The sequence below is a fragment of the Leopardus geoffroyi genome, chromosome E2 (assembly GCF_018350155.1).
Source record: "Leopardus geoffroyi isolate Oge1 chromosome E2, O.geoffroyi_Oge1_pat1.0, whole genome shotgun sequence".
NCBI lineage: Eukaryota > Metazoa > Chordata > Mammalia > Carnivora > Felidae > Leopardus > Leopardus geoffroyi.
Window position 1 is genome coordinate 31,277,036 of NC_059335.1, and position 27,074 is coordinate 31,304,109.

General features: G+C 40.0%; 1 protein-coding gene across 4 annotated transcripts in view; it reads right to left on the reverse strand.

Annotated features, from left to right (window-relative positions):
- Nucleotides 1-4,464: 4,464 nt before the first annotated feature.
- RPGRIP1L (RPGRIP1 like) overlaps nt 4,465-27,074 on the reverse strand; it is a 93,381-nt gene continuing 70,771 nt past the window's right edge. For all 4 annotated transcript variants that reach the window (XM_045442776.1, XM_045442774.1, XM_045442777.1 and 1 more), the window contains 4 exons: nt 21,836-22,019; nt 14,301-14,385; nt 8,310-8,443; nt 4,465-6,322 (listed from right to left, as the gene is read on the reverse strand). In XM_045442776.1, coding sequence (XP_045298732.1) covers nt 6,147-6,322; nt 8,310-8,443; nt 14,301-14,385; nt 21,836-22,019 — 579 coding nt within the window. In that variant the 3' untranslated portion in view covers nt 4,465-6,146. The remainder of the gene's footprint in view (nt 6,323-8,309; nt 8,444-14,300; nt 14,386-21,835; nt 22,020-27,074) is intronic.

Here is a 27,074-nt window from a genome sequence, read left to right on the forward strand (position 1 = left end):
TTCAAAGTCCCATGAATCTGTTGAAAGCTCTGTTCAGCTTCTCACTCATGCTTTCAAATTGGCAGATGCCTCTAGAAGCAAATTGGCTTTAATTCCTGGCTCACCTTCTGGTTTTCCTCTGTTCCCACATCTTGTTCTTGTGAGTTTCTATAGCCTAGGTAGCTGCTGGCATTTTGATGTTTCCAAACACTTCATATATAATATGTGTGTGTGTGTATATAAAGTCAGATTTCCTACTTGTTCTCACAGGAAGGCTAATCCAAACCATCAAATTCATCATTACTAGGTAGAACTCCATCCTACTGAAAAGTTTTCTTTTTCTCTTCTCATGCAATATGGATACAGGGCAGTTTAAGTAAAACTGATTTGTTTTGGATTTTCCTGGACAGGCCAGAGAGGATAATCCAATAGACCGGGAAGAGGTTTGGGTAGCTTACAGGGTTTCTTAGCTCAAAACTATCCTCTTCTGTGGCTGCAGTGAAGCTTCTTTAATAAATCATTTCTTTTTAATGATAATACCATTTAGTGATACTATCTTGTTTCATTGCTCGTTCTTTCTTTCATTTCACTATCACGTCTCCAAGGATACCTCCCCATATCAAAGTGCTTCCCTCTCTTCCAGATGTCTTCCCAAGGTTACTACCTCTGGTCCTATGTACTTCTCAAGCACCTTTATTTCATTTTTCCAGTAGCTAATAACTGCCCCACCAGGCCTCGGACATGTTCTCAGCATTTCCCCACTCAGCATGCCCTCGCCCTACTGAGGGACCTTGAGTTGATGCTGTCTGAGTTCTGCTGCCACTAGAATCCTGTCATACTCACTTCTCTTATGCTCAGCCCTTGCCTTGCTCCTCCTCTAGTGTGGGCTTCTGAGCTGAGGTTTATTTCCTCCACTCACATGTAAGGTGAAGTCCGTAGAACTTTCTTTCTCCTAGTTATGTAGTAGGAACGGGTAATTTCTTGTCCTATTAGGATGCAGAACAATAATAACATATCTTTTTAACTTTTTGATAAGATTGTGTTTTAATTATCCTTTTACTGCTTTCTAATTTTACTGCATTTTGCTTAGAGAAACAGTCTACAAGATTTCAATTCTTTGGAAATTGAGACTTCCTTTGTGGCTGAGTACATGGTTGATTTTTTTTTTTTTAATTTTCCATTTGCATTCTATATTTGCTTGAGGTTGGTAAACATATTAAGCACATCCTCTAGACTTAAAAAAAAAAAACTTTTTTGATTTATCACTCTCTGAGAATTAAAATCTAGTAAAACTCATGTGGCCGCAATATTTTGTCCGCAGTTTTGTCAGGTTGTTGCTTCATATTTTGAAGCTGTACTGTTAGATGTGTAACTGTTCAAGTTCATTATATCTTTGACCTGTTTTCCTTTTACCGGTATAAATAGTCCTTGTCTCTCGTTTTCCACCTTGAATTCTGTTTTGTGTTACCTGGCCTCAATGTTTACACAAGACATCTATCTCTTGTTTTATAGGTTGTCTTTGCTCTCTTGGTTAGAAGAGCCTCCCTAATCTTGGGTTGTGTATAGTCTCTTCAGTTTTTTCCTTAAATTTATCTAATTTCCCCTATTGTTAATGATGGCACGTGTAACTAGGACAAAACACATTTATGCCACATAAAGCTTGATTTAATGACACGTTTCCTTAAAAAAAAAAAAATTCCTTATGCTTCAGCTCCTTACCAGTGATTCCTGAGAGCTTTTTGAGTTCCAGCCTCTGTTACTTCACTACAAAAGCAAAGACACAAAAATTAGCTTGCTGTTTGCTCAGTTTCATAATGGTTGATTAAAAGTGCCCCCCCCCCCCATCACAGTAAATTAAGAGAAGTTGTCACACAAGGGCAGGTTTTGGGAATGCCATTGGGTCTGTCACAGATGCTGGTATCTAAAGTAGCACCAAGAGAAGAGAAAGGAAAAAAAATGTGACTTGACTAACTAAAAATGAGTAGAGGGAGACAGGTGGGAGGAAATGTTTAGTGGAATGAATATGTGTAAACAGAACAGATGACAGAAATAGAAAGATCAAGAGGGTGAATTTGATTTTTTTTTTTAATTTTTTTTTTCAACGTTTATTTATTTTTGGGACAGAGAGAGACAGAGCATGAACGGGGGAGGGGCAGAGAGAGAGGGAGACACAGAATCGGAAACAGGCTCCAGGCTCCGAGCCATCAGCCCAGAGCCTGACGCGGGGCTCGAACTCATGGACCGCGAGATCGTGACCTGGCTGAAGTCGGACGCTTAACCAACTGCGCCACCCAGGCGCCCCATGGGTGAATTTGATTTATAAAGGAAACCAATGGTGCTCAGTAAAGAGAGGGGTGATGCTGTTACAGGGATGAGGAAGGTGAATCTCAACAGAGTGAGGAGGGGCAAAAGGCAGAAGACAATGCCGTCCACCACAGAAAAGAGGCCATATTCTAAGCCTGAGAGAACCAGATTTTACTTCAGAACAACTGGAGGAAAAACACGGTTTAAAGACATGAGTCAATGTTACATGGAAAACGAAAGGGTAAGAACAAAAGGTGTCACAATACCAGAGCATGGGCCCAATTTTCCAGGTTAGACTGTAAAGTGCAGTCCACTGGTGGCTCTTTGAAACGGAAGTGAAAAATCTATCTTGCAGGATAAGAGAGATTGGGATGAGGAGATGTTTTCTAATTCTGCATTTTCAGTTTTTAAAACACTTGTTTCTACATCTTTGATATTTTGGAGCTTTCCGGTTGACCTGGAGGTTGTTTTTGTTCTGAACAAAGGGGATGTAGAGATGTTTGCTCCCATTCAGGGATCTAATTAGGCATGTTGTCCAATCTATAATAAGTCACGGGCTCAGTTTTTCTTTGTCAAGGTAGTCAGAGGCCTTCAGGCATGAGTGACTTATTGAAATGTACTCTCATAGTTAGGGATGAATTATTATCCTGATATTGTCAATCACTCAATAATTTTACATCCCCAGAGCTCTCCCTTGGTTGTTTTGTACCACACAAAGACGACACTTTGTCCTCATATTTGTTCACAGACATGATAACACATTTTTGTATCCAGCGAAGAAGGAAATCCTTCTAAATGCAGCAATAGTGGCAGTCTGACTAAAAAAAGTTATTTTCCATATCCACAAAAATGTTAATCAGATTCTTGTCAGAACATGTGTGAGAAGTGGTTTTCATTGTCACAGCTCTTGATGTCAGATTACTAAAATAATTTATGTTTTGTTGCAGGGAACATGGGTGTGAGCAGCAACTCCCAAGTCACGTGACCACTTCTGAGCCTACTCTTCTTCCCAACACATAGAAACGATCTGTGTTTCGTGGTACCGAGTGAACGGCGGGAACGGCGGAATTTCAACATGGCTGTTCTTTATTTGATTAAATATACTCTCTATTTATTCTTAAAAAAAACTAATTTAAGTTAAATGGCAATAAACCATGATAATTTGGAAAACATGTTGAAATTGAGAGTGAAGAGAAATGTTCTGTATGTAAACCACACTGTAAACCATAAAACTTATTTTTGTCAACTGCTTCTCATGACAGTGGCTGGGAATTTGACATTTCTACTACAGTAGGCAGAAAACCATGTAAAAGACACTCTCCCACATCCCACATCACATCTCTATTTATATTTCCAAACTAAAAGCATTACAGCCCCGGAAAGTGCTGAGTGGACTGCGTACGTTTACACCAAGGGCTGTAAGTTCACAGAAGCGTGGCCTTGAACTGGTGTCTTTGTGTGGCAAGGCCCCTGTCGGCACCCCTGCCCGCACCCTGTCCCCCAAGCCATACTGAATGGAACAGGCCTGGCTCGCCAAGAGAAAACCCTTGCTCCATAATCCAAAAGGCGATGAACTTTTTTCAGTGAACCCTGGTCAGTGCGAGACAGGATAAAAAACCCTTCTCAAACTGATTCCGAAACCCACTTGAAGCACCCCCATGATGGCATTCAGTACGACTTACCCACTTGAAAATGTGTCAGCAGCTATTCAATTACTTAAGAAAAGGAGACTTGTAAAAATTTACGTGGTTGCAAGGTGAAATTTTTAAGGCTAGAAAAGAGACCTTTGATAATCTATACAAGCAAATGTGAATGTGACAGAAACACGGCTGGTTCTCTAATCGTGTCTGAGGTATACATTCCACCCGACTGACGAGGTCTCAGAAGATTCCTGATAAAAACTCCCCCTTTCCACTTAAAGATCATAAGAAGTCAGCGCGGTCCGGTTCTTTTCCCCGCAGAAAGGGTATTTAGTTTGGGATGTAACGTTTTAAAACAATAATACAAACCTCCTGGGAGAATACCACAATAAATGTCTCAAAAACCACTCAGTTAATCCCAGGGTATAATCCGGCTGTTTTAAATTACTGCAGGGAATATTATGGGCCTTAATGACACCGTAACTGCATGAAGCCAAAGAAAGCTAGAAAGAGAGGCCAAAAAGATGAGCTCAGAGCCAGCTGAAGTGACAACAAACATGTGGCTGTTTACTAGGATTGGAGAGGTTTAGTCTGCAGATGTTTGCGGTCTCTAGAAGGTTCCAGAGGAATGAGTTATTATGAAGATTTGCAGAGTCTGATGAGAGCAAGATTCTTCTTGGAGATGGCGGGCCCCAGACAGGGAGGCCCAATGGTAGAGACAGAATTTATAGATTTCTGCGGTCAGATCGTACTCTACTGGTCCCACAATGTACATCAACAAATTAATATTGTACGGATGTCATTTCAAAGCCTCCTAAAGACGAGAGTCATTATTGAAGCCATTAGAGCACAGATGGTTCAAACTATATGCAGATATTCATACTTGCATTTTTGCATTATAGCTGCTTTTTTTTTTCTGTTGAACTGTAATGAATTGTCTCATAATCTATTCCATCTTCTTGCCATTAGCAGGCTTTGAATGTTCACAAATAGGAGCAAAGAACTCATTTTCCAGAGCTTTAATCACACAAAGAGGGAATGCCTAATTCTCTAAATGAAATGGTCTGTGATCACTGAAGCAGAGATTTAATATATCACGGCAAATTAGGTAGATTTTAATAAATTACTTATCTCCCTGAATACTTTACATATGCTTAAGAAGGAACATAGCCTGTTTGCAAACAGTGAAAACCCACAGCCTATAAAAATCCTTTGAAGAAAATGACAAATAAAAAAGTAAATTAAAAAATGAAATGCATTATATCCTAGACCTCTAGAGACAATTCCTTTGCAGCATTGATTCACGGCTCCATTAAAAATATCAATTAAATCCTTCAGTGAGATTGGGTAAAAGCTAGAAAATTAACTTTCTGAGCAGCTTTTCGAGGATCTGGTTATCCAGATCCACCCCACCTTTGTACAAGGCTTGATGTAAATTTTAAAAAATGATAAAAAAAAGATATTCCTTTCAGGTCTAACTAAGCATATCAGAATGTGAACCATACTTTTAATAATTTTTTTCCTATGTCATAAGCTAAGTTTTCAAAGTATAAATTTCACGTCCCTGGATCCCGTATCACCATCGCAAATACATAAAAACCACACAAACGGGAAGAACTGTGATTTTTAAGAAAGAAAACCAAAAACTTGAAGTAATTTCAGAAGTTGGTGCCGAGTCTCCTTCTTTATATTTAATTGATAGAAACTGCATGCATCAAAGAAAATGCATACTGAGCTTTAATGTGCATAAAATGGATATTAGCATTTTAAAGAGGAAGATTAACACATTAATCCAAGTAATTTTCATATATTGCTTCTAATAAAATCTTCACAGTATAAAACTCTTAATGAGGCTAATCGTAGGCATTCCATTTAGTGGGATGATTAGGGATAACATAAAAGTGTGTCTTTTTCCTTGGTTTTCTCAGATTTATCCTTTTTGCTTATTACAAATAAAAATGGGAATTGCATGTCAGTTCTTCATAAGAAAGTGTTGAAAATGCAAATGGGCTTTCTCATGCTATCATGTAGGTATGAATTATTGAGGAGGCACTGCCCATGGTGGAGAACTGAAGTCCCGAGGGGTGGCAGTCGTGGGAAGGAGGGAGTAGCAAAATAAACAAATGAAAAAGTATACAAAACTTGAACACTGCCGACCCGGACCTCCCCCTCCCCGCGTCCCATGAATTATAGATTATATACACCAGAGTGATTACAAAGATCTCATCTCAGGGCTTTCATGTGAGTGTTTACTCGGGAGGAGGAGATGCCTCTGGAGCGGCTTCTTTCAGCCTCCAGGTCCTCTCTGTGCTGCTCGTAGACAGACCGTAGGGCCTGGAGTGCTTCGACTGTGACCCTGAGCTTGCCAATGCCTCCACCGTCTGCCCGTGCATCCAGAACTAGGGAGAAAAATAGCAGAAGAGTATGAATATCACTCACCCGATTTTTTTCTTCAGATAGGCCACATGAGACAGGAGTTGAAAAGACGAAAACGGGGGGCGCCTGGGCGGCTCAGTCGGTTAAGCGGCCGCCTCTCGATTTCGGCTCAGGTCGTGGTCTCAAGGTTCAGGGGATCGAGCCCTGATAGGCTCTGCACTGACAGCGCGGGGCCTGCTTGGGACTGACTCTCTCTCTCTCTCTCTCTCTCTGCCCTTCCCCCACTCATGCAGCGCACACCTTTTCCCTCTCTCTCAAAATAAACAAACTTAAAAAAAAAAAGAAAAGAAAAGGCGAAAACAGCTTTATAAGAGTCCAAAGTTCACTGGCATCTCAGAAATCTAAAACTTGAAGCCTGTCATGTGTGTCTGAAGAGACACATTTCGGGTCTATCACATGTGTACATACATGTTGTTTGTGGACTTAAGACTCATGATCTATCCTGAAGTTTACCTAGTGGAAAGGCTGTAAGAAAACGGTTTGCACATAGGATCGGAATTTCTAAGCTAGAATAAAGAAAGCCTAAAAGGGATAACAGATGACAATTCCAAATCTTTGTTTTGAGGAAACCTTTAAACACAACTTGGTATACAAAGCCTCAGGTTGACCTGAGCAGACGGGAGGTCACAGGGCCCAAGTGGTCCCCAGCTCGGTCCCCTGAGTTTACACCTCTCCGTTGGGACTCCTCGCTGCTTTGTCTGGCACAGAACCCCGTGTTAGAATCCTGACCTGGCCTCTCTTTCAAAACATGGCCACAGTAGCTGCGTCAGATGAGTATGGCCATACGGGGACTCTCAGAATGAGAGGATGGGTCGCGAGACAAAACTGACTGGAGAAAGGAGTAAGAACATACAGCAGAGATAATTTTCCTCATTTTTGTCAGACTCTCTTGGTTCTGGTTGTCTGTAAGAGGGTTTAGGGTAACATTTTAATCTTCTCATCCTTTTTTTCTTTCTTTCTGTGCTACACGAAGTTGTGACAAACTGTCACGTAATATGTGTGGTTTATGAGGATTTCCCAGGATAGGTTTCTGATTCGGTTAATTATTTGACTTGATCTTGACTTCTGATCTTGATCTTCTAGCACATTCTGAGGACAGGCGGCCTGACGTGTGAACCGCAGATGAACTCTGGTGTAACAGAGTGTTTGGCACTTAAGAGGTGCTCAAATAAGTGTTCATTTAATGCATGAATAAAGGAGTAAACAAGCCATGGACAGCTTCCCAGACATGGCTCCGCTAACGTGACCAAGGAGACCAGAGCTCGGCCTCCGTTCTCCATTTACCGTGAACAACCCAGGTCATCCTCAGTATGATTTTTAAAAGTCTGATTCATAAAGCACAATTCCTTCAGCATGTTCTAAATATGTTCTGTAAGGATACAGAGGGTAGAAAGTAAGCACCGATGGGACTCATGCCTCTGAGGTGAAAATCCAGGAGAGTACATTTTGTCAGGAATCCTGTCCTCCTCCCTGAATCCTGCTAGGAAATAAGTGAGTGGTACCGCTTGGAGTTATCTGCAGTGGCTCCATCACTGGATTGTGACACTGAATTAAAGAGAAGCCTTGCAAAAGACACTAATGATGACTCAGAATAACATGCCTTGGCTGAAATAAGGCTTGACAGCAGGAAGCTTCCATAAACAACACGAAAAACATCCAATGGCCACATTGTTGTCACACACTCACCCCTAACACTACCAAAATGAGTAATTCCTTGTGAAGTGCAATTAATTATTTTAAAATTTCTGTTGATTGAAAGGAGGGCAGAGGGGGGAGGGGAAGGGAGGGATTGTAGGCAAAAGCTTCCAGCTTCAAGAAAAAGTCAGCTTGGGTTGCAAAGGATTCACCCAGCGTGTGACTCAACGTCCCTGCAGCCAACTAAAAAGAAGGTTTTAATAAAGAATTTGGATTTCAGCAATTGTACAAATTGAGCAATCCTTCCACCCATACCATCGATATTTTGCTCGATGATGTCTCTCCCTTCCTGAAACATGTCAGCGAGGTCAATGTCAACTATGCCAATGTCCTCACACTCCAGGTCCTGCTCATCCTCTGGAGGGTCGCTGACCACAGTGAAGCGAATGCTGAGAAGGGACAAAACAGAGAATCACCACACAGTGCGAAAAAAATCACCATGAAACACAACTCCCAAATGGGGCTTTATCACTAAGTATGAAATCTCAAAGTTTCCAATTATTCCAATAAAAAGCAAATTACATGAGGTTAGATAAGTTATTGTGTGAACTATTACAATTATTATAGCACACCCAGCCTTCAAATGAACATGAATCCACTTTTCCAAGTGCTGATTAACATTTAACTCTAGAATCTGAGAAAATTACTAGGTAAAGAGAAGAACCAGATGTTCGTTCTAATACGCACCATCTGATCATATTTTGACACTTTTACTTTTTTTTTAATGTTTACTTTTGAGAGAGAGAGAGACAGACAGACAGACAGAGCATGAGCAGGGAAGGGGCAGAGAGAGAGAGGGAGACACTGAGTCCAAAGCAGGCTCCAGGCTCTGAGCTGTCAGCACAGATCCTGACTCGGGGCTCGAACCCGCGAACCGTGAGATCACGACCTGAGCTGAAGTCGGATGCTTAACTGACTGCGTCACCCAGATGCCCTGACACATCTATTTTTAAGTTAGAAAGATCGAGTGGAGGACCAGGGAGATCAGGGCCCCGTTTTCAAAAGAAACACAACATTTTCTATAGAAACGTACACCTTCAGAGTGACTACTGAGCAGTCTCTCCAACCATACGTGTTCTGCGAAACGCAGATACAGTGCTCGCCGGGTAACATCCTGAGTCACGTCAGGTAAATGTGGTAGCTCTGCCCAAGAGCTACATGAAATGTTTGTGTTACTTCAGCAATGTTTTAGTTCACAATCATAGCATCCAAGTTTTATTTTACTTTTAGACACATAATTGTAAGGTTCTGATGGAACTGATTTGAATTAGTGGCTTGTGCTGAGGCCAAACACACTTGGATTGACCAAATGACAGGAATTTACAGTTAAGTACTCTTTGGATATGTCTTGGCAGCATAACTTAAACCATGGATGCTTGTAAACTACCATTTTAACCATTTTCAGAACGTATCCATCCCAAATCAGATACAAGACAAGAAACTTGTTTCTGAGACAACATTTTTAGATGAAATTCTAAGTCTCCGAGAAATCGTGCCTTGAAAAATATGCACGAAGAAAATCTTTTGCAAACGCTTATAGGTAAACATGATAGTATTTAACTAACTTGCTGAAAATAAGTATTCAACGTTTAATTCCTTTATGGAGTCCCTGTTACCAGTCAGCAATACATTTTGATTACGAATCCCTTCGGTTGAAATCAAAGGCAATACCTATTCACACAATAATTGTCAAGAGTGCAGATGCTGGTCTGTTAAGTGGATACACCGAATGCTTTACATGATGCATGAAATAGAGGGATTAGGATGGAGTGGTTAAGGGCACGCATTTTGAGTTCCAGTTGCTGCTTTCCTACTATTAACTTTGTGACCTCGGACACGTTGCTTAACCTCTCTGATCTTGTATCTGTAGAATGGGAAGAGTTATGCCTATCTCAGGGCTCTTGCGGGCACTCAAGTGAGACGATACATGTGAACAGTGCCTGGAACATGGTAAACACAGTGTTTCCACTTTTATGACTATCATTATTAATCTACATAGGACTGCTTAAGCTTCTACATTTCTAATGGAAGAGAAGAAGAAGACCTGGGGAATGCTCGTTTCTGTTGAAAACTGAAATTGCCAAATCATACGATGACTGTATCAGTCAAACAAGTTGATGCACACTGTACATCCACAAGGCTTACAGAAAAACAGAGGTTGTACAGATCGCACTAATATTGTTAAGTGTTATCCTCCTGTACTGTCTCATATTTAAGGATCGTATCTCTATCGCTTTACAAATGCAGACCTTTACCTCCACTGAATATATGAGAATTCTGAGACAAAAAGGAAGAAAAACGAACCCTTCTAAATGCCAGAGAAATGGCTAGAAACCCACATTCAGTATTTCTTGTTTTGAATTCTACAGAGAGCCAAGTGAGATGTCAAATAGGAAATTAAGAAACTGCGAAGTCAAGCTTTAAAAAGGAAAGAAGGTGCACTAAGATAATGTAAAAGCCACAGTCTGGCTTAGTTTAAACTGTACAGAAGACATCTTACGTCTCAGCTTTAAGCCAAAACAGAGTGGACACCTTGTTTTGCGTCCCGAAGAGGACCCAGTCTGAGGACCGGGACAGACACAGGGGGGAGATGCCAAGTACCCATGTGGAGGTGAGACGGGAAGCGACACACGGGCTGCTTCTGCCTCCTCTTCCTCCCTCTCCTCCTGCAAAACTCTCCCTTTCCCAGCGAAATCTGCCTTGCTAACCCCTCTGCCGGGTCCTAGACACAGACCTCTATGTCTTCCTGTGTGCCTGGAGCTCCCTCTGCCTGGAATGAATGGTGTTCCTGAGGCTGTTCATGACCTGACTGGGTTCTCTCATCCCTCACTATCCAGCTTTTTGTCACCTCCTTAGATCTGCCTTCACCGTTCTATTCTAACTTGTTTAACTTTCTCTTTGTACTTATTGTAATATGTAATCGGTTTACTTGTTGGTGTCTGCCTTCCTCAGTGGGATGTAAACTCTGTTTAAGTTCAGGGACTTCACCTTGTCCAGCATTTAGCTCCTGACACCTATATAGGGGATTACAAACGGTTTTTGAATTACTACATGAATTGCAAAATGGACGATCCTACTGAAGGCTGGCTCACCTGAAGAAGGCTTACTGGAGAAGGCGGGCCCTAGGCTGGACATCAAGATTTAGACCTCAAATGTCACTTGCTGTTATTGAGGAAATCAGAAAGCACTAAAGCTCCTTAAATCGTGTAATATTTTTGATTCTGTCCTCATTCTGAAATAATTCCTTTTTGTATAACACAGGATAGAGGGGCTGAAGGGTTACCTGTGAGGGTTACATATTCATTAGAATTCTGATGTCATGTTGGAGCTGCTCAACAGAACAGCTGAAATGAAGAAATGAAACCAAAAAAGAACTTGAAGTTAGTGTCAAAGCTAGGACTTCAAACAAATACTTTCTCTCTCTCTCTCTCTTTTTTAAATGTATATTTATTTTTGAGAGAGAGAGGGAGAAAGACAGAGCGTGAGTGGGGCAGGGTCAGAGAGAGAGAATCCTAAGCAGGCTCCAAGCTGTCAGCACAGAGCCCAACGTGGGGCTTGAACTCATGAACTGCGAGATCATGACCTGAGTGGAAGTCGGATGCTTAACCGACTGAGCCACCCAGGCGCCCCTCACATAAATAATTTTTAAAGTCCCACTTTAATGTGTTACCTCCATATTATTTATTTATTTTTATTTGAGAGAGAGAGAGAGAGAGAAAGAAAGAGACAGAGCATATGCATGTGGGTGGGGGGCGGAGGGGCAGAGGGAGAGAGTGAGAGAATCTCAAGCAGGATCCATGTGTGGAGCCCGATGCAGGGCTCAATCCCACAACCCTGGATCTTGACCTGAGCTGAAATCATGAGCATGACACTCAATGGACTGAGTCACCCAGGTGTTCCGTTTTAAAGTGACGGAATATATGCAAATATATGCATATATACTGTATATGCAAATATAGCATGGGGCAAGATGCAAAGGTGCTGTATGTAATTCATCATCAATGTACATAATTTTATGTGTGTCAGGAAACCCTGGCCAAACTTCTCTGACTGTGGCTTTGTAAACTATCTCCAAAACCCAAGAGGGTTGCTGCTTGAGAAAATGAATTCTTATAAACTAGCAGATACTTTAAATAATGTGAGGTAATGTGACCTGTATTTATAAAAGGTGGGAACATTCACTGGAATAACAATGGTCTTTTGGCTGTGGAAACATGTAAACACAAACTCCTCCTTTTTCCTGAAGAAAAGGATACCGTCAGGGAGAAAAGTGGGCCCGGTCATCTCTCCCATCATGGCCCCATTCCTGCCACAGAGGTTAGTGGTGCACACTTCAGAGCTATGGGCATTTGCTATGCCACCGTCAGCCTGCCATCACTCTGCACCTACAGTGCCTCTCTCGGTTTTTCTCAAAATGACACGAACGTTTGTGTCTCCAGGGGTCATTTAGAGAATTTGGAGAAACAAGGATGGGTCATTGGGAGTCATTACATTTATTGTGGACTTAAAAAAATTTTTAATACTATTTTGGTTACAAGAAGGTCTTCTGAGGAAAGGCAGGTCTACATTTAAAGCAGAATCTGTCTTTTAAAAAATACACACTTTTGAGGAAACACAATTGCTCTCCCCGGCTGAGGGGTGCTACTAATAGGTTCTGACATTCCAGAAACAAAGTGAACACAGAGGTAGACAAGTGAGACGGAAAAGATCGGGAAGTCCAGCCCAGGGCTTGTCTGCTGGAACAGAGCTCAGTCCTGGTCAGTGATGACCCAGCTTGTTGACTGCAGAGAAGCAGATGTCATGGTCAGTGCTATGTAACCACTTGGGACCTGGGATAACCCTAGGAGACTGATGGTATGTGAGGGGCTTTGTGAGGGGGCTCTGCAAGAAGCTCAAGCAGACAAAGTAAATAGGTAAAGAATGATTATCAACCGTGCTGGGAAAAAACGGAGCTCCAGGCTAATTAACAGGGTTGTTTTTTTGTTTTGTTTTGTTTTGTTTTTTTAGCACCGCTTCAGAACTGAGATCCAAAGAATTGACATGTGTGTTTCAAGGAGTTAATGAAAAAGCTGCTATCACATCCTAAGAACTAAGAATTCCAGTCTCCTTTCTTAGAAGATCAAATGCTAGTTTGGAGGCTCTTTTGAAAAACAGAATGTCTTTAACATTCACTTCATGCCCTCTAGGAAAACTGAGAATTTGAGCCTCTTTCTAAGGTGGGCAGGGGTGAGCTCCGTTTCTGAGGCTGTGTCATCTGTGGACCACAAAGGCAAGGAGAAGAGGACAACAGAGAGATAAAGGGCCCACCCAGACCAAGGGAGAAGAGCCAGCAGAGGGGTTGATGGGCAGCACCTCACGTGACTCCTCAAACTGTACAACGTGGGAGCTCACGCAAAAGCAGGAAGTTAGTAACATCAGGGTGTTTCCTTCTTAAAAGGGTATCAGTTCTCTCCCGAAACGGAATTGCAAAGTCTTCTGTTCAAATTTGCAAAAATAAATAAATAAAAAATTAATAAATAAAATAATAAATAATAATAAAAATAATAAATAAAATAATAAAGTAAAATAAATAAATAATAATAATAAATAAAATAATAAACAAAAATAAAAAGACTAACGAAATAACATGAAGTGAATTAAACAATGATAGGAAGGTAAAATTCGTCTGAAAGGCTGATGAGCTATTTCAAATAATAATGTTGATATTACTCCCACTTCCATTGAGGACATTGAACACTTACTGCCCACTGTGTTGTCAGGTTCTATTCCGGCCATCTCACTCATATGATCTCATTTAATCCTGACAACAACCCTATATGGTATTATTACTGCCATTTTACAGATGGAGAAGATATGAGGCACAGGATACTTATCCAAGGTCAGACAGCTAGGAGGTGATGAAACATGAACTCAAACCATTTGGCTCCAGAGCGTACCCTCCTTACAATTACATTACGCTTTTTGCAGTTCTACTCGGCCAGTAATGGGGTCCTGCATACGTACTGTATGGCCTTTTGCTCGGCAGGCTCTGTGGGATCTTTACAGTTACTCTGTATGGTATGCAGGCCTCCTGTATTTCCGGGAGGGAAAGAGACCCCGAGAGGAAACATACTCATTCACGGATACAGAGTGAAATCAGAGAAGTCAGGTTCTCTGATTCCTCGTTATACATTTTCTTTCGCCACACCGTGCCGCGGAGATCTACATTTACAGAAGCCATGAGATAATTTAGAATGCTAAAGGTACCTTCTATTGGGCATCTCTTGTTTCAGTAGGATAGCTTTTAAGATGTCTCTCTTTGCTTGGTTGTTTTCTTTATCCACGTAGATCACTATACCAAAAAAAAAAAAAAAAAAAAATCCACAGGAGGAAGTCACTCAGGAATATGCCACATTAGTACCATTCTGTATTTGTATAAATACCTGTTTTTCGAGATACAAGTCATGCCACCTCACTTGTATGCCTGGGAAAAGAAAGCGGCTCTGGAAACCAGAGTCAAATCCGAATAGTCATGTGATCTAATGTCATGTCACTGGCAGGTTTATGTGCACACTGTCAGAAAAGATACAAGCAACATCTAAGAGTGCCACATCGCTGTCACTGCCTGTTAATGGCACTGGCAGTCATGACAGTAAAAGCCAGCGGTCTTTATTGCTTTGTATTTGAGGGATTTACTGCATTTTCTTTCACCCAAGAAGCGAGTGATAATGATAATGTATGGCAGAGAGCTTGTCCTTTCTGACAGCCTCGGTAATTTAATCCTTCTCTCCTGCCACAACATGCAATAAAAGAGGCATCTAGCGTATTGGGTTGAGGAAATCCATAGGCTGACGCTTACTGGTGTTTGGGTGGGGGGTATGGGAGAGAAATGTGGAGGAAGGGAGAGAGGCTTTTTAGGGTAGGAAGTTTGTCTTTGGTTTTGAAAGGTGCATGTTGGCCTGCAGGGATGTGGCCAGACTTTACTTGGCTGAAATATGAGGGGAGATAGCTGATCTAAAGTCCCACCAGGAAGAAGGCAGTGAGCACTTGAACCTGTAAATAAGCATCTGCAGTTTGGGAAAATGGCATCTCAGAGTGCAAACTCTCCAATTTTCAACCTGATTATTTTTTCTCAGCTCGGCAGCCTTTCAGCCATGCCTTAGCTTCTGAAGACATTTCTTTTTCACATGCCATTTTGGAGGTAAAGTCTCCCCTGTGACCAGCTCTCAATTTAGAGACTATCCTGATCAAAAGTACACAAAGGGTGAAAGATACCATGACAATTCCAAAGCCAGACTCCGCTGGGAAAGAACATATTTCATACTGAGAATGTTTCCCTGGACAATTTTAGTCCAATCTCAAACTATGATGCTATCAGTTCATTTAGTCATTTGGCTCTGTTGATGTGCTGGGCACTGAGGCACACAGGGTGGGAGACACATAAGTGTCTGTGTAGGGGTGGGTTAAGGATTTAAGAGAAGTGAGAACCAAGGTCAAAGAGTGGCTCTTGGTTTACTGCTGTTTGCATAATGCAGTATCAGTGAATGTGACTAATTATATAGGTTACGGAGATTTACGGCAATCAAAAAAGACAAAAGGTTCAGAGTATTTTGTGAGTCTAGTGCTTTGCTTACCAGTGCTAAAAAGGCTTGCTAACGGATAAGTACCACTAATGTTGGGAGACTGCACCTCATTTTGGCCACCAGTACACCAAGCCAAATGGGAACTTTTATCCCCAAATGGGAATTTTTTGTTTTTGCTGTTAATCACCACCAATTCAAGAGACGGTTGAGCATATTTTTTTGACTTCAGAGTTCTAAAACTTAAAAGCCATAATGGTCCACATAATTTTGGGGGTTTTTTGGTGATAATTTTTTGGATCATTTCCTCCCCCCCCCATTTTATTGAGATATAATTGACTTTGAACATTGTACCAATCTTGTGTATAACATAATGATATATGTATACATTGAGAAATGATTTCCACAATAAGTTTAATTAATATCCATTACCTCCCTGAGTCACACATTCTTTTTCAACTTCTGATAAGAACATTTAAGATTGACTCTTGTAACTTTCAAATACACGACAGAGTCTTGTTAACTATAGTGGTCTATGTTGTTTGAAGATAAGGGTTATCTCAGTGATTAAGAAAAACAAAAAAGAATGGGTTCAGACTCCAGCATCTAGCTAGTCTTTCAATTCAACTAGGCCAGTTCTGATAAATCTCAGTAGTTCGAAAAAATTTTTTTTAATGTAGTACAATACACGTAACATAAAATTGATCATTTTAACCATTGTTAAGCATACGCTCAGTGGCATTAAGTCCATTCACACTACCATCCACCTCCAGAACGTTTTCATCATCCCAAACTGAACCTCTGTGCCAGTTAAATAGTAACTTGCCACCTCCCTCCTCCCCACTTCCTGGTAACCTCTATTCTACTTTCTGTCTCTATGAACTGGCCTGTTTTGGGTACCTCTTACAAGTAGACCCATGCAATATTTGTCCTTTGGTATCTGGCTTATTTCACTTAGCATAAGTCTTTTTCAAGGTTTATCCATGGCATTTACCCAAATTTCATTCCTTTTTAAGACTAAATAATGTTGCATTGTGATATATAGATTTTCTTTACCCATTTGTCTGTTGATGGACGTTTGAGTTATTTCCACCTTTTCACTATTGGGAATAATTCTGCTATCTATTCATCAGAAATATTTGTCAGAGTCCTTGCTATCAATTCTTTTGGGTAGGTATCCAGAAGTTGAACTGCTGTAGTACATGGCAATTTCTACATCTTTTTTTTTTTTTTTTTTAACGTTTATTTATTTTTGAGACAGAGAGAGACAGAGCATGAACGGGGGAGGGTCAGAGAGAGGGAGACACAGAATCTGAAACAGGCCCCAGGCTCTGAGCTGTCAGCACACAGCCCGACGCGGGGCTTGAACTCACGGACCGAGAGATCATGACCTGAGCTGAAGTCGGCGGCTTAACCGACTGAGCCACCCAGGCGCCCCAATTTCTACATCTTAAAAACAAAACAAAACACCTTTACCATTGAAATTGGTGAAAAAATGGTATAGCAGAGATAACCCCTGCTTCTGCTCCATCCCGTTGGCCAGCACACTGTATTTCCTATTCTCTCAATGATAAAAATAGTGACAGCCATTATTTGTTGAGTGATGCTTATGTACTAGGTACTGCACTCAATACCTTTCTTATGTGTTAAGGACCATGCTGTCTCACATGTGACAGATGATTAAATAGACCCAGAGAAGTTAAGGAATTTGCTCAGGCTCACCTAGTTAGAAAGTGGCAGAACCCAGCAAAGTCTGCCTCCAGAGTCTGCCTTCTTAACCTCCACGCTATAACGTCCCCTTCTTCCATAGGAAGTCAAAACTTTTCCTGCTGTTTAAGCTGCAACCATGTCATTAGCACAGACTGCAGTGCGAGAGAGAATTCCGTACCTGTATCACGGGAGGCCATCTCATTCTCCTTGAACTCTCTCAGGAAAGGATGTTGCTTAGGTTCAGCTGGTCCAGCCAGGGGCCTTCGCTCTCTTGGGGTAAACAGCTTTTAAAATTCCTTTTTGAAAAAACTCAAGCGCTTTACCAATAGGCTCAGTTCTCTGAAGGCGTACCAAATTCGAAGTCCAGCTCTTCTGCTGCACAAACGAGGCCTAGAAGGTGGGCGTCTTAATCTAGCCCAGAGGTTCTTTGCCTTTTAATGTATGCCAGCATCCCCCGGAGGGCTGGTTAAAATGCACATTAATGAGCTCACCCTGAGTTTCTAATTCAGCAGGTCTGGGTTAGGGCCTGAGAATTTTTATCTTCCCAGCTGCTGCTGCTGCTGATTGGGATGTCCCACACAGAGAACCATGGCTGCAGCTCAACATCCCTTTGCCAATGAACACTTCTGTGTTGAACACGCGGGACATCGGAACACTGTGGCCACCTCTAGGTCATGGTCCTAGGGACATCCATTTGGTGTTATGGAACCAGATGGTTTAAAAAAAAAATCTACAGTTTCAAAACTTCAAATGTGTCTTTTAAAGCAATTCTGGGGCGCCTGGGTGGCTCAGTTGGTTAAGCGTCTGACTCTTGATTTTGGCTCAGGTCATGATCTCATGGGTCGTTGAGTCTGAGCCCTGAGTTGGGCTCTGTGCCCAAGTGTGGAGCCTACTTGGGATGCTCTCTCTCCCCCTTTCTCTACTCCTCCGCTGGTGCTCTCTCTCCCTCTCACTCAAAATAAAGTAAAAAAATAAAATAAAAAGCAATTTTGGTGATTTGAAAAATATCAGAACTCTCTAAAAATTAAGCTATTTTTGCCTTTAATTCTCATTAGAAATCACATTTGTTTAAGACTTGCTAGATTTTCACATGAACTTATTGAAAGCATATGTCTCAAAAAAGGTTCCAAATAGTAGTCTAAATATCTAAGCTGATCTTGAATTGTCTACCATTAAAAACTTATCCCTCACTTATGCAGGTTGGAAAGATCTTTATATTCTTATCAGTGTCATTGGCAGAAGAAATGCAGATGGCTTAATTACAAAGGGCTGATAACCTTGAATCTCAGAAAACTTTTTGCGTTGGCGTGTTATTCCCCTAATCCTCATCTTTGCCAAATTTCTCTTCCTATTAGTGACAGAATGTAAAGTCCGCATCGTTTGCATCTTCTGAATTAAACTTTAATTGTTCCAAAACATAGACTGTTCAATGCTCACAGACTAAGGGCCCAGATCTGTAGAAGTCTCATAAAAACTTTGGACGATTTCATTAATCTTTTTTCTTCCCACTGTCAATTCCCTAGAAGGCTTTATTCAGCCCAGACAACATTCTTCAGACCTACCATCAATCTTATTTTTTCCAAACTATTTTCCTGCTTTGTCAGCATTCTCTGAGCAAAATTTTCAGGCCCAACAAAATACAAATGTTTTCTTCTTGCTACAAATGTTTAGCAAGTGAATTCAACCTTGCTTCCCCACCCGCTCCTGCCAGCATTAGGAACCCTAAGAAGATCTATTTTTTGTGTAAGTGAACCTGGTATTAACACCTCTTAATCAAGACCGAATTGGGCTATAATCATGCGGATCACTAGATTAAACCTCTCATTTTATGTACCCAACTTAGGCCTCAGGATACAAATCCCTTTTGAAAAGATTCAAGCCATTATATAGGGTAAAAATCATTGTGAGGTTCAGTCCACCTCTCAACTGGTATGGCGTTCAAACAGAAGACAGCATGTACTAATTGTCCTTTTAGATTTTCCATCTGAATTAAACAGTTTGGAAATAAAATTACTTTCATTAACATTTAATATGATTTGGGAGATGTAAGGCTGCATTATATTGACCTTTTACTTCAAGTCGCAAGTGAATGGCAAATCATTACAATAATTAGATGAGATAGTTACTTATTAACCAAGGATCCAAGGAGATTCTGCAATGAAGGTGATGCAAATATAATAATTTAAAAATAAACACTTTCACTAGGTCATAATTGAGTGGAAAATAAAATAAAGCCTTCTACAAGGTTAATTTTCATGACTTCTCAGAATTTGCTGATGACCTAAGACTACAGTTTTTCAGATAAAGTAGATTAAAAAAAAAACAAACAGCATTATTTTGCTTGGAAGCACAAAGTACGGTCCTCTCCCCTCCCACCACGAACGGATTTAAATATCCTTAAAATTTGTTTCAATCAACTTTGCAAATACTACACAGTTGAATCTCAATAGGTAGGAAGAGAAGCTGAAGAAAGATACAGTAAACACTTCTACTGAGTTCATTTCTAATAAATTATTGGTTCTCTTGTTGCTTTTGGAGGACTGATTTTTCATTAGAAACATAAGCAGCTCTTAAAATACCAATTAGATAGTAGGGGTATCTTGCAGTATAAGAAAAAAATATACCTGAACCAATGCCAACCAACCAACGAAAACCCCACAAAGCCCTAGGTTACTATGTGGGAACGATACAAAATTCAGGACACTTGAGGATGTGTTAACAGGTTGCATCCACAGAATGATTTGCATTGCTTCTTAAGCAAATAAAAACAATCTGTTCTGCAGCAGGCCAAATTTCTCCATGTACAATGTCTAAAAAGCAATTTTGTTGTCAGTCCAACCAAACATTCTACTGCTGACCTTTAAGAAGAATAACACAAAAGCCAGAAGAGTTTGTCTCTTTTCTTGGGGGTATTTTCATTATAATTAGTTGTCTAAACAGTTCTCTCATTACTAATAATATTTGGTGTGTTTTACTTTTCTGACACTTTGCAGGTAAAATATCTCTAAGGAAGTTTGAGAAAATATTTTTGGAAATGTTTCTGTTATATCAAGTCAATGAAAGGAAGGAGGAATCAGATTCTTGTCCTGACTATATTATTTGCTTCCTGAGTGATTTCTCAACCTATCTGTCATTATAGAATTATAGAATTTGAGCTGGAAGAGATCTAAGAGGGTGCCTTATTCAATAGATAAGAAAAAAGGATCCCATGAAATTTAAATAGCTTGCCCAAGTTCATGTAACTAGTAAGAACTGTGGATCCAGGGAAGACTAGAACAGACCTTGGGATGCTCATGGTTACTGTCTCAAGCAATGACCACATTTCTAAAAATAGGTGTGTGCACATGCGTACACACACATAGAAGTAACCACGGCCATCTGTATTTTTACCGCATGACCAGTAGCTGATACACATACAATCAACAGCATTATTACACATGTTGATTAAAATACAATTTATGAAACTGGGGAGTAAAAATATTAGTGTTCAATTAGCATAAGATGGCCTGTTTTTGCTAAAGATAATGCAACACTCCATCTTTATGGTTTGTTTATAGGGCTTTAGAACTTCATAAGCAGTTTTTATCATAGGGTCATGTCAGCTTGATATGATATTTTTACTCCTCATTAATTATATACTGATATATACGATTCTCTAAAACATCTTAAAGTCGGCTGATCTAAGAATTTACAGGGTACCAGGTGGGTCTGACTTAGATGGCAACCAGCTGATAGGTGAAGCCCTAAAAGAGACAACCTGCCTGCAGCTATCAACGCATGTGTGGACTAAAACATGAAAACGTATTCTAAGAATTTAGGTCACTCAATTAAAATCCTGAACATACAGACACTGGGAGACATGTGTATATATATATATTGTAAAAACATCTACGTGAGGACATTGATCAGAAAGGTAGAAAAAATTAGGCCACGGAATTGTTTGGATCATGATTAAAAAGATAAGTTTTTTTTTTTTTTTTTTTCAACGTTTATTTATTTTTGGGACAGAGAGAGACACAGCATGAACGGGGGAGGGGCAGAGAGAGAGGGAGACACAGAATCGGAAACAGGCTCCAGGCTCTGAGCCATCAGCCCAGAGCCCGACGCGGGGCTCGAACTCACGGACCGCGAGATCGTGACCTGGCTGAAGTCGGAAGCTTAACCGATTGCGCCACCCAGGCGCCCCAAAAAGATAGTTTTTTTATCCCCCTCGAAACATTATACGTTTTGATTCAATTGTAGACCCACGTGTGACATTTTTCTTTTGATTCTGTGATATAGCGGGAACACCCAGAGAGGTTGTTTTCCTACCATTTTTGTTTTCTCTTAACTTTAGTATTACTTCAAATTGAATTCTTAATCCTGATGCTACCGACCTTTTATTAATCTATTCTGATGAGACTTCCATGACTTTGTGTGAACATTAGAGAATTATACTTTGTCCTTGTTCCTACAGCTACCTTCACCGAAAGACAAAAACAAAAGTCTGTATTATAAATGAACCATACATACCATTGCTATAGTTATAGTAGACCCACTGCCCACTCTTGGGTTTTGGAAGTGACACAGGTGTCTCTTCAGCAGGAAGACTGTAGAATCTGCATTCAACGAACAGCCGTTGGATAGTGTCATCGGCAGTTACTCGAGAATCATTAAGGCTTAGAGCTATGATCTCAATCCGAATTTTTTCTGATGGCTGTTTCAAGAGCAGAAACAAAAAACAACAAAGAAACATAAAACAAATGAGCAGAAACCCATTTACTCTTTTTCACTATCAATTTTAAATAAAACATGAAGGCCAATGGGTTTCTTTTTTGGAACACATTGTACACGACTGTGTAGTTACACATGATAGATTATTCACGACAGAGAGAGAGAGAATGAGATTCTAATGCCCCAGGGTTTGAAGTTAACAGTGTCATGGCAATAGTCTCCTGATTTACATTTGAGGCTATAAATACCCCACTAGTAGTCTATCAGGGCCGAAGATTATGAGATCTTCATCTCCGATTGCTTTCAGAATGACAAGTATCACTTGGCTTGTTTCAAACTATGTAATGAAGTACATGTTTATCACTGCTTTTATTTAATCTATTGTACCTGAGAAAGTTTCAGTTATTTAGAGATCAAAGCCTGTTGAATACTTCATAGCGATTATGCTAGTATACGTTGCTATATGAATCCATATTAACTAGAGCAGAAACTATAGTCCATTGTCTTATATATTCTGCCACAACATATTTCATTCAATAAGTAATGTTTTCAAACAAGAGAAACAAACTGTCTACCTAATTTAACACAGGTTTCTTTGTGATTTATTTTTTTTACCTCATTTTTACAGATTTAATAATTACAAATAACAGTTTTACTGTGTAATTTTCATTTCAATCCTTACTTAATACATTTTGGTGTCACAGACATTATTATACAAGCCATATATGTTTCCTTGAGTGATGACTTAAACAACAGTCTCTGACTTAAAAATTAGATCACACCAAGGTAACTCTTCCCTTAGAACTGTAAAATTTTTTACAATTTTAAATTTATACTTCATTCCCTTTTACTAAACCCCTCTTTACTAAATTCAGAAGCACGCTAGAAAATCCTGAAACCAGGACCTGTCTATATGGCCAACTTTTTAGGAACTCATTGTCAAACATAAATCAGTTGTGCAAATTCACTATAGTGACTACTTAGATGTTTCAAAGCATATAATATAATTAATCAAACTGAAAAGCATAACTATCCTATTGTAAAAATATCCCCATAAAGAACAATTTCTATTGCTGTCAAACCCCCTCAATATTTGATGAAGTAATTTTGCCCCATTCTTTCAAAAGACATTTTCTTTTATTATGTATTCGAAGACACTTTAACTAAAAACCCAAATCTGAATATTTCAATAAGGTTATTTTATTATTCAGTAGATTCATGGAAATTTTACTAGGATGACAGAGAAAATTCCACACCATTCTGTCTCCACTAATACAGGTACAAGGCTGCAGCTGGCAATATTACTAGGATTAGCATAGTATGATGAAATATTTAAAGGAAAATTTTTTCTAAAACCTAATAAATCAAATGACTGCCAAATGTCATTAAAGTGATGGTCTTTGACTTGAATATGCTTTTCATATTCAAATTTGAAAAGAAAGAGATGGAAGCCTGGAAAGGTTACTCGGTTTCAACTAATAACCTCGAGCCCTCTCCGTTCACGTGCATAAAAAATGAAGTTGGCTCTATTGTCTAACCTCACTTCAGAAAAGCCCTTCTCTGCTTGCTGAAGACTAACATGGGAAAGAAAATATTTTAAGTGATATTATTTTTTCCTTAAAATGCATCGTGGTTGTCAGAATACCACATGCGCACACACATTTTATAATTCTGGTTCAAATGGAGCACCGTGCATAATTAAGTCTTTTTACACGCCTTGTAATTTGAAAAACTCAGAATTGTTATAACAATAACATCTTATAAAATATTCCTGCCTCGGCACAAAAGAATTAAAGGAAAATAGCCACCGAGAGGCAAAATGGTTACCTCTATGTTGTGAAGAGAAGAATTTAAAGTTGTTTATCACAGAACCCAATGAAGAGACAAATGAACTTATAAATAGCAGGGGAATCAAATTTATTTAACTGGTTATTTTATTAATAATATATTAAGTGTACAATCCCCATATAAAAACTTGCATTACTGTAAGGACAAATTTAGGTTATCAAATAAGACTATATACAAAAATAGAATTCTAAATGAAAGTAGATTACAGCCAAAGAAACAAGCAAAAACATCAATACCAAACAAACCAAAAGAAAACCCATCATATCCAAATAAATTTAAAAGAGCTTTAAAATTCCTTACATGGCATCATCTCCTTCCTGGTCCAGTTTTTTATTGTTATTCCCCCTCGAGCCTCATTACCTCTATCCCGTGTCCCTTAAATTTTCTAATATTATGTATAGAAGTTATTAGTTACCATTTCTTTGTTTTTTTTTTTTTAATATGTATTTATTTTTGGGATAGCGCAAGCGGGGGAGGGGCAGAAAGAGGGGGACAGAGGATCTGAAGCGGGCTCTGCGTTGACAGGCTCTGCGTTGACAGGAGCGAGCCCGATGTGGGGCTCAAACTTACGAATGGTGAGATTTGAATAACTTGAGCCGAAGTCGGACACTCAACCAACTCAGCCACCCAGGTGCCCCTTTTGTCTTTTTAAAAAATGTTTACTTATTTTGAGAGAGAGAGAGAAGGAGACAGCAGGTGGGGGAGAGGCAAAGAGGGAGGGAGAGAAAGAGTCCCAAGCAGGCTCCATGCTGTCAGTGCGGAGCCTGATGCGCGGCTCGATTCCTTGAACCGTGAGATAGTGACCTGAGCCGAAATCAAGAGTTGGATGCTTAACAGATTGAGCCAGCCAGGCGCCCCATCTTTGTTCTTTTTATGCTACATAAATCAACTTAACATAAATTAGAAGACGGATAAGTTCCAAATAGTATATATCCAGGGAAGCATGCTCTGTCTGAATAAAGAATTTTCTAAACATTATACCTTTTGGCTACTGGGGCTAGCCAATTTATTTTTCAACATTGGAACAATTCTGGTTGTGTTTTTGCCTCTGTGAATCAAAAGTTCAACTAGATTGTAAATAAAGATTTTGAAGATTAAGAAGTACATCAGCTGTCTGACTGACAGTTCAGTCAGACAACTTCGTGTCAGAAATGAACTCATACCTTCTCCCCTGATCTCATTCATCCTCCGATATTTCCCATCTCAGGTGACATCACCAGCCACCTGGCCACCCTACAGCCAGGAGACCTTGGAGCCACGGTTGCCATTTTCATTTTTCATACCCACCACATCCTGGAGATCTCCCATCCCTATTCATTCCACTTCCTGAACACAATGATTCATCAGATTATTGAAAGCTTGTGTTTCAACATTGTATCAGTTATTGGGGATAAAAAGACAAAACAGGATGTGGCTTCTCTTTTCATTTTTATCTCTAGAGAAATTTGTTTAGGTTCTCATCTGATCTGGGGGAAGGACTCACTCAACAGCTGCCTAGTGTTAGCATGCAGTTTGACGGAGTAACAAGGGAGAAATGAGAAGGGATCATGAAAGAGAACTGGTCGGCAGAACTGGACGCAGATGGGCAGTGCCAGCCTATAAACTCGGGGACTCAGGGACTCGAGCTACCCTGCTTATGACATCACTGCTGTTGGCATGCAGCACACGCTCAGAAACGAAGAGATCTACTCTCACGGCTAGAAGAGAGGCAAGGCACTCCTGCCCCTAATCCCTGGTCTGGAGTCTCAGCTGCTCTTCTTGTGGCTGAATTCTCTCCCTAAAAACAAATCAGGTATCACCCTTTCTGCTTGAAAGCCTGTTAACTTACACTCTAGCCATTTTCTGGGACCAGTGGTGTGCTGTTTATATAGCTCAGGTTTTTTGCATCTGAAATCTTCTCCACCAGACAAAATTCTACTTATTTTATGTCCTGGGCCACACATGCTGTCCTTTTAGGATAGCATTTCTTTTTTTTTTAAATTTTTTTTTTTTTTCAACGTTTATTTATTTTTGGGACAGAGAGAGACAAAGCATGAACGGGGGAGGGGCAGAGAGAGAGGGAGACACAGAATCGGAAACAGGCTCCAGGCTCTGAGCCATCAGCCCAGAGCCCGACGCGGGGCTCGAACTCACGGACCGCGAGATCGTGACCTGGCTGAAGTCGGACGCTTAACCGACTGCGCCACCCAGGCGCCCCTAGGATAGCATTTCTACTCTCCAAGGGTGAGCTGGTTCCTCCTCTGGGTCCTTACTACACTTTCTAGTCACGTTATACTTCATGGATTTTTTTTTTTTTTTTTTTTTTTTTTTTTTGCCTATCTGCTTCTCTGTAGACTGTGAGCTCCTGGAGGCCAGAGCCTTGTCCTATTAATCTTCTGCTATTTAACATCCTATCTGGCACATAGTAGGCTCTCAATAAATACTTAAAGATATGGAGTCAAGGGAGGCTGAATATTTTTTATATATTCAGAATATCTTTTGTATATTGCCAGTAAAAGGTGTAGCTGCATTTTTTTTTTTTTAGGTTTTCTTTTTTAACAAATATTTATTTTGTCTCCTGTGTTTTGGTAAGTTGGTTATTACTAACTGTTGAAAAATATATAGAAATCTTGCTGTTTAAGGTTTCAGTTAAATAAGAGTATTTCAAAGACAGGTCAATATTGTGGAACTGAGATGGGAGGTTACTATTTTTTGAACTTTTCCGATTTTTCATAATAAAACAATGAAAAGTTCCACTAGGAGACTTGCAAGGGATAACCATACACTGATTCAAACAAGTCTTTGCAGTCAGATGCATCATAATGTCTGTTTAGGATCTCTAGAACAAGACAATTGTACTTCTGTAGGGTATTGGTAGCCTTCACATGTAGTAAGTTGGCCACTCGGTTTAGGCTTTAGGCTTTTCCTGTCTTCTATTCTGTATGTGTGAACGTTTGTTACTAAGTATGATGTTACTTTTGTCTTATTCACCAAGTGCCCTATTTACATTTCTAGTTAGCAAGATGTTGACGTTAGCACATAAAAAAAAAAGCATTTAAAAGTCGACGGTGGTGAACAGAAGTAATAGAAGTCACTCAAGTAAGAACTTATTTTTACTTGCCTGTATAGATGGACACTCCATACTGTGTGATTGAATGATCTAGAAATGTGATGACAGCTTGTATTACTCGCAGAGAAAAAAAGTTAAAAG